At 43.3% G+C, this 8,938-nt stretch overlaps 1 protein-coding gene across 2 annotated transcripts in view; it reads right to left on the reverse strand.

Annotated features, from left to right (window-relative positions):
- The window catches only part of LOC126991062 (nose resistant to fluoxetine protein 6-like), a 60,367-nt gene extending 53,261 nt beyond the window's left edge, over positions 1 to 7,106 (reverse strand). For both annotated transcript variants that reach the window (XM_050849755.1, XM_050849756.1), the window contains exon 1: positions 6,992 to 7,106. In XM_050849755.1, the coding sequence (XP_050705712.1) occupies positions 6,992 to 7,073 (82 nt within the window). In that variant the 5' untranslated portion in view covers positions 7,074 to 7,106. The remainder of the gene's footprint in view (positions 1 to 6,991) is intronic.
- Positions 7,107 to 8,938: the final 1,832 nt, after the last annotated feature.

The following is an 8,938-nucleotide window of genomic DNA, read 5'->3' on the forward strand; positions in this document are numbered from 1 at the left end:
CTTAGCGCCATTACGTCATCATCACAACAGTTACTCATGCGCTTGTATCTAACCTGATTTGTTCCCACACGACTCATCGTGTCGTTTTCATTGATAATGGGAAAAAAATAGAAATCAGGTAGACATTTCCCAACAATTTAGAATTCAACAAACATTCATTACAGCACATCATCCGGTGCTTAACTGCCTTGTCGAGAGGAATAACAGGAAAATTCTAGAGTCTCCATCATTATGCGGGTCGTTTTCAGGAATCTCGGGAAGACTGGTTACCCTACGTAGCAGCCTGTATTAAGAACTGTCAAAATTCCTCCACGAACAAGATACCTCACTACAAAAGATTGTTTTATGATATGCTTCCAGACTCCTCGATCCCTCTGTTCATTTTGATGATTACTCTCATGTGCAGCTATACAATTTACAAACCATTCAGGCTTCTGTGAAGGATACGTTTATGGCTTCCTGGGAGGAGATGCTCCGCAAACAGCACCTTCAAGAGAGTCCTACCACCTTCAGTGTCGGAGACTCCCTTACGAAGCGTGTGCATGACCGCACATGATAATTGCTTCCGACATTTACAGGCTCTTACCGTAATTACTACAAAGATGCAACAAATGCGACAAAGTTAACATCCTTGACCCAGTCAGCCAATGTTCAGATGTAGTGCATATTGATAGGGTCAAGTACGTGAATGTGTTTCTCCCACCAAACACTCAACCTTTTCCTTCCACATATACCTCTAAACCCTCTACTCTTTCTCCGCTTGACACTAACTTCTCCTTCTACCGAAAAACGTTGGTTTGCTTGCCGTCTTTCATATTTTATTTACATTGCCACTATTATTCATTGCTTCTTAGTGAAGGTACCACACCTTGCAATTTCTTCATTTATGCTGTTGTATTTCTAAATCAATTTGCTTTTTTTCTGTGTTCCTCAATTAGCTTTATATATTTTGGGTCATGTAAGGACACATGCCTGTGGTGGCCGAGTTATATTGTAAATATAAGTGTTCCTGTTGGGGCCCTGTGAGCCCATGCTTCTCGCGTCTTTTCTCGACGGGTTGCTTACAGCCCCCCCGGAGCCTGCCAGGGCCGGTATGCAGAAAACTTCATAAAACCTCCTCATAAAGCCACTCATAAATTCAAAATTCTCCTCATAGTTAGGAGCTAGACTTGTAAGTCATGCAGAGAAACTCACAAGGCGACTCCTAACTGTGAGCTAAGTGATTTATGAGCCAATCATAAGAAGGCGCTTCGCGGTGTATCTTTCGCTATTAATAGCGCTAACGTTTGGTTAAAAACACTATCACGAAAATATGGATATGGTGGTATGTTGTTATGAATTTAAAGTTAAACGTAGAAATTTTCCTAATGTACTAACTGCATGAATGAGAATCTCAATATATTATACCTCGAAAAGAATCAATGTGGAATTTTGGCTGGCGGCAGACGCTTCTGCCCACCTCGGCTCAGAACACCAACAGTCACAAGAAGTCTAAAGTCCGTTTCATTCCATCTGTCCACTCGTGAACGTTAATGTGGCATGACAGGATTAACTGGCCAGATTAGGAGTGTAGATAATCAGGTTGATATAGTAGTGACTGCGCATTAGGGCCCCGGAATGTTTCAGATAGTTTAGGTGATTATGGCAAACGTGGCAAATCTTTCCTCCTCTTCCTCTCTCAAAGGTCTCTACCGGGGTCGGCTTTGCTGTTGCATTCACCTCTTCCTCTCTCCAGGGCACTTTAACCCCCATGGTCATCATTCTCACTGCTGAACTTTACGCCATCCTCCTTGCACTTGAATCTTCTTTCCATCACCCCTCTTCCTCCGTTGTTGTCTTCTCAGACTCCCTCAGTGCCATCACTTCCCTGCAATCACTCACTCCTTCACATCCAGTTGGTACACAGATCCAGGAATGGCTGTTCTGTTTTTCAACACGTAAAAAAACTGTTCAGTTCTGTTGGATTCCTGGCCATGTCGGCGTTCCAGGCATGAACGTGCGGACTCCCTCGCTCGCTCTGCTGCCTTGACTCTTGGTAATTCCCCGCATCCCATTCCCGCCGTCGACTGTTTTCCATCCCTTGCTTCTCTGTTCCGTGATTTATGGCAGTCTTCTTGGGACTTGCAAATCGATAATAAACTCCATGCCATTAAGCCCACCGTCCTCCCATGGCCTCTCTCCACCCACCGGAACCGGCGGTGGGAAACCGCCCTGGCTCGCCTCCGCCTGGGCCACACCGGTATCACCCATGGTCACCTTATGTGCCGTGACCCTCCACCCTTCTGCCCTCGCTGTCGCTGTTCTCTGACTGTCCTACATATTTTCCTTGACTGCCCTGATCCAGACCCCCACCGACGAGCTGCATTCCCTTTTCTGGCCACCCTGCGACGCCCTCCAGTACTTACCGATTTTCTGGGAGAGACTCCCACCTTTTGTTTCACTGATATAATGACCTTCCTTACCACCCTTCGTCTTTTACCTTTGATCTAAGTACTCATGACTGTCCCTAGTGCCATATAGCCTTTTAGGCTTGGTGCTGGTACCTTTCACAATTCAATTCAATTCCCCCTCCTCTCTCTCTCTCTCTCTCTCTCTCTCTCTCTCTCTCTCTCTCTCTCTCTCTCTCTCTCTCTCTCTCTCTCTCTCTCTCTCTCTCTCTCTCTCTCTCTCTCTCTCTCTCTCTCTCTCTCTCTCTCTCTCTCTCTCTCGCGACTCACTGATACTAGGAGACTTTAACCTCCCCCATATCGACTGGGCGACGCTGTCGGGTAGAGAAGGTGAGTCACATAGAATGATCGAATTTCTAGAGGAAAATTATCTAAGCCAAATGGTTTCTGAACCAACTCGACAAAATAACATACTTGACCTTGTTATAGCGACCCAAGATAACCTAGTCAGTAATGTCACGGTAGGAGAACACCTCGGTTCCTACGATCATGAACTAGTGCGCGTTGACATTAGAGCTCAAACATCGGTGACTGAAAATAAAGTAAAGGTGCCCAATTTCAAAAGAGCCAACTTCGTAGAAATCCGACGAAAACTAATAGATATGCAACTATCAGATGACGGCAATGTAGAGGACGCCTGGCCAAACTTTAAAAATCACTTACTCACTCAGCAGGACACATTTGTTCCCTTGTGCGAGAAGCGAATTAACACTAATAAAAGTCCATCTTGGTTTAATAGCGAAATTAAACACTCAGTCAAGGAGAGAAAATTGTCTTACAGGTTAAAGAAAGAGCAAAGCACGCCCGAAAACATTAGACTTTACAATGATGCCAGGCGACGAGTAAACAGATTAGTGCGTCAGGCAAAGCGTAGATATGAAGAAAATATTGCAGCCAACTGTAAAAAATAATCCGAAATCCTTCTTCAGTTACATAAACAACAGAAAGGCGATCAGAAGTGGAATTGGACCTTTAACAAACAGCGACGGTGCACTAGTGACTGACAGCCAACACGTTGCAAACCTATTAAATAATTACTTTTCCTCGGTGTTTAATAATAACAGTCCTCCCACCACCACCGCCAACACCAGTATTAATGTAAATCCCGAGCATGCATTGTCTAACTTTGAAATAAAACCCGATGAAGTCCTTAAAGCCCTCAAATCACTTAAAACAAATAAAAGTCCTGGACCTGATAAAGTATATCCAACTCTGCTGAAAGAAACAAAGAGCGAAATACTCTCCTCACTCACAACCGTATTCAATATGTCCTTGCGACAAGGCATCGTCCCTTCAGATTGGAAAAAGGCTAACGTGACACCGATTTTTAAGAAAGGAGACAAAAAAGTACCAGGTAATTACAGGCCCATTAGTCTAACTTCGGTTGTAGGTAAGCTACTTGAGGGCATAATTAGAGACAAAATTGTGAGTTACCTTGAAAGCCACTCATTAATTGGGGACTCACAACATGGCTTCCGGAACAAAAGATCCTGCCTATCAAATCTATTAACCTTTTATAACGACCTCTTCACTGTTTATGACGTAACCAAATCACTGGACGTAGTCTATCTTGATTTCCAGAAAGCGTTTGATAAAGTCCCGCATCATAAATTACTTTACAAATTAAAACAAATAGGTATTGACGGTCAAGTAAACCAATGGGTCGCGAATTGGTTGAGCAACAGACAACAAAGAGTAGTGATTGACGGATTTAACTCAGAGTGGGCGCCGGTCACTAGTAGCGTCCCTCAGGGCTCGGTTCTTGGCCCAGTGCTCTTCATTATTTACATCAACGACGTGGATGTTGGACTCAATAACCGCATTAGTAAATTTGCAGACGACACAAAGATTGGTAACTCGGTTCTCACTGACGAAGACAGGCAAAGCCTCCAAGAGGATTTGCACAAAATTTCAGCTTGGTCGGATAGATGGGAGATGCCCTTTAACGTAGACAAGTGCCAGGTCCTTCAAGTTGGAACGAGGAATAAGAAGTTCGATTACGAAATGCGCGGCGTTAAACTCAAAAGCGTTCAATGCGTCAAGGACTTGGGGGTCAAAATCGCGTCAAACCTCAAATTCTCACAGCAATGCATCGATGCAGCAAATAAAGCGAACAGAATGTTGGGCTTCATTAAAAGAAACTTTTTATTCAAGAATAAAGATGTAATACTTCCGCTCTACAACAGTTTAGTCAGACCCCACTTGGAATATGCGGTACAGTTTTGGTCTCCCCACCATGCAAAGGATATTGCTAAATTAGAAGGTGTTCAGCGTCGGGCAACGAAAATTATCCCTTCCTTGCGCAACAAATCCTACGAAGAAAGGCTTTCTACCCTTAACATGTTCTCTCTTGAGAAACGTCACCTCCGAGGAAAACTGATCGAATGTTTTAAAATACTTAATGGTTTCACGAATGTAGACAGATCAACATTGTTTATGATCGATGACACTTTGCGCACGAGGAACAATGGCGTAAAACTCAGATGTAGACAAGTAAATTCAGACTGCACCAAATTTTTCTTCACCAACGTTGTAGTGCGAGAATGGAATAAGCTCCCATCATCAGTGGTCCAGTGTAACACGATTGACTCCTTCAAAAATAAGCTCGACCGTCACTTCCTTCAACTTAATATCAACTAGAGTAGAAATGCAACGTTTTGGAGTCTTCCGATTAATGTAAAATCACTTAGGTGGACAGACCACCAAGTCTGGACCATGGGGTCTGTGTGGTCTGATTTTCTATGTAAATCTATGTAAATCTCTCTCTCTCTCTCTCTCTCTCTCTCTCTCTCTCTCTCTCTCTCTCTCTCTCTCTCTCTCTCTCTCTCTCTCTCTCTCTCTCTCTCTCTCTCTCTCTCTCTCTCTTTTCCCTATCTTGCACCACTCCTCCTGTGTACAGTTAATAAAGGACAAGAAGTATTCCCCCTCTTGATCATATCCCATCACAACACAAATTTGTAGGTCACCTCACGTATCTCTGCAGGCTTTGGCCAGAGTTTGTAAACCTAGCGGTAAATTATGTGCGCCTCCGTGGGTCATGTAAGACTGACAGTGTCTCAGAGTTACATTAAATGCATTATAATAATTTTTTCCCAACACTAACATAGGAAGGACAAGCATCATATAAGGAAATCTATTCCTCACAGTGAGGTGCTAAGAGCGGGAAGTTTTTAGTCACTAGTGTGGGGTTGCGTTTTTGTCCGCACACAATCCGCCAGTCGCAAGTCCTACATCTTGCCAGGCTGCGTTCCATAATATCCGTAAAGCCCCGTCTTGGTACACACTACAACTCAAAAGTTGTAGTGTAATAATAATTTATCATTATTATTATTATTATTATTATTATTATTATTATTATTATTATTATTATTATTATTATTATTATTATTATTATTATTATTATTATCTCGTTAAAATTTCAACGTGATTTCTTTGCGGAGCTTGAGACGCCAGGGTTTACAGCTATGCCACGGTCCCGCTATTACCAGTTGCAGTTGATGTGTTTTGTCTTAATATGTTGGAGAGTTTGAATATTGTTTCACTCTTCCCGTCATGACTTTTCTATATTAGTAATCTTTCATTTTCGCTCAAACACTGGAGAATTCCTCCCCTTCCTCCCCTCCCCCTCCCCTTCACTCCCCCATATCCCTGGCTAGTGCTACTGCAGCACGCACCACCCTTCCTTCCTTCCTTCCCACCCCCACTCCCTATTCTCTCACATGACGTTGATCTCCTCCTCCCCCTTCCCTGACCCTCCCTCCTCACTCGGAAAGTTGCATTCCCTTCCCTCCTCCTCCTCCCCTTTCCGTCCTCTACTCCCCGGCCTGTTGCCCCCTTCCTCCTCCCTTACCTCCCTCTCTCCCTCCCCAAGTCCTCCTTTATTTCTTTTTGTATCTAACAAGTTATTAGTTAGTCAATGGATAGCCAGGATAGGCACTGAAGCATTTTTTTTTATATTGACTAGTGACTACCGCTACCGCAGTACCGCACACCGCGTACCGCACTGGGAAAGAAAAAAATGGGACCACACTACCGCAACCGCACTACTCCGGAAAAAGTACCGCACTACCGCAACCGCACTACTGATTTTTCAGTACTGCGCCCACCTCTGGTGATTTGGAATAGCTCAGTGGGCACGATGGGCACACGAGTTAATTAGCACCTTCATCCTTCCACCCCTTTTGTTGGCAATATCTGGACCACCTCTCCTTTATTTGTATTTCCTCTCCTTTTTACAGCTCAACACATTTAAGAAGTTGAGTATCTATTGAGTCGAACAGAAATTTACCCTCTCGTCCTGTCCTTATATGCTGAGAGAGAACGAGTCTTTTTTCCGTTTTTCCATTGAGTTGCTTCATTTGTACAAAAATAATGAACAATGCAGCAAGCCAAGCTAAAGGATAGATTGGCTTCTATCAACTGAGGGAGCATGACACGTTAAGATAAGTATAGAACACTTGGGGTCAGCCAAACACACTCACCAAGACAATCACCAAGAGGGAGGCGAAAAGGGAGGTGCGGTTGGGCGGCGCGGCGAGGCTTACCTTTGGGCAGACGCCGATTACCAGTGTGGGCGAGCCACATGTCGACGAGGGATGCGCAGACAACGAGTACCACCAGGAACATGAGGAAGCCCCTGGGGAGTCATAAGCACAAAATTATTGTCTCATTTAATATAAAAGCTTATCATATAAAAAGAGGCAGAAGTAAAAAAAATACAAGTTTAAAGATAATATGTATGTAGGGAAAACAAACAATTAGGTAGTCCCGGGTGAAATTCGCTCCCGGCAATAAGCTTTTTAATCTCAATCTCAAAATAATATATATATATATATATATATATATATATATATATATATATATATATATATATATATATATATATATATATATATATATGTGTGAGTGTGTGTGTGTGTAAAGCAAAAATCAAGTTAAATAATTAATACACATTGACTGATGGTAAACTTCGGACAACAAATTCTTCACTAGACAGCCAGCCAGAGAGCCAGGCGGGACTGAAGTGTCTTTGGAAAACAAAGTAACATATTTAGGAGCTCTCTACCGCTGTGTATTTAAGGCGGAGTGTTTTCAATCAGTGCGACATCGTCGTCATGTCACAGTGATATGAGTCATGGACATTGGCCACATCTGTTGAAAGAGAAAATTGAAAAGTGCCCAAAGAGAAAAGGAAAGGCTTCGCACCACTGTATTGGATAAGATAAACTGCAAATGGATAAGATAACGGACGAAAGAATGACAAAGTAAAGGCAGCTGAAATCAGTAAATGACAATGGTCAGGGCGCATAAAAAGGAGAGAGGACAACAGAGGGGCAAGAAATGATAGACTGGGAAGTAAGTGATATGAAAAGGCCTAACGAGACATTGCTCAGAAGATGATATGAAATTAGTAAGCGTATGGAACGATTACGTGGAAACGGTTTAAGGCACTAATGTATATAATATCATGTACATATGAATGTACCCCACCGGATGTTGTTTGGAACGTAGCTGTTTAAGGCCTTATAAGAGAGTGGCGTGATATCTTGGAATGTTCCTTGTAGACACCAGCTGGTTCGAGGTCAACACCGGCTGTTAGGGATAAGTTGTTGAAAGGCATGTTAAGTAACGAAGTGAGTACCTGTGAGAGGGTATAATTCCTCCTCTCCCTCGTTGGCTCCTTGCTTCACTATTTCTTGTATGTTTCAAATGTTCGTTCAGCGCCCAGTAGTAGGTTTCATTTCAGTTGACTAACAATCGGACCCCCGAGCCTCCTTTACCTCCTGCCTTGCCTCAGCAGTTTAAAGCAGTCTCTTCAGGAACCACCGTAGCGAACACATCGCTGGTGACTTGCTTGTAAGGGAGCCTGTGGACTGAACTGACTCCGGGGCATGCTTAGTGCCTCGTGATTGTGTCCGACTGTATATCAGTCTGTGCCATTCAGTGTTTTTCGGCTTGTCCGATCAGCGTTTAGGCTCCGTTTAGTAGCGCTTTGGTAACGTGAATGTAACGTCGAGCCGGTATTGGACACTGAGACTTGTGTTTAAGTCTAAATACTAATTGCGAGTGTAGTATTTGCTTCGCTGGCTTCTTTTGTGCTTTAGTGTATGTTTTCACCGTGCCATGCGGGAGTACCATGACCTATAACTTGGTGTATGTATAACTTGGTGTGCTTGTGACTGCTGGGTACTGGAGTTACATTTAGTGTTTATTGCTTACGTGTTGTGTCTTTTTGGTGGTGTTAACGTCCGTTGCTGCATTGTAACTATATTGTGTATTGTTATAATAATTTCAACGTGTTTACTTTTTGCTGACACCGGTAGTCTGCTTGCGGTGTAGGATGTTTCTTGTTGTATAGTTACAGACATATTACAGACATATCTTTTCTTAAGTTGTGGCATTGTTATTGGATGCAATAGTCTTTACGTCGTAAGTGGAGAGAGAACCCCCTTGCCTTCGGTACCATCTCTCGTACCGAGGCAGGCTCCTTT

Source organism: Eriocheir sinensis, unplaced genomic scaffold (genome assembly GCF_024679095.1).
Source record: "Eriocheir sinensis breed Jianghai 21 unplaced genomic scaffold, ASM2467909v1 Scaffold235, whole genome shotgun sequence".
In the NCBI taxonomy this organism is placed as follows: domain Eukaryota; kingdom Metazoa; phylum Arthropoda; class Malacostraca; order Decapoda; family Varunidae; genus Eriocheir; species Eriocheir sinensis.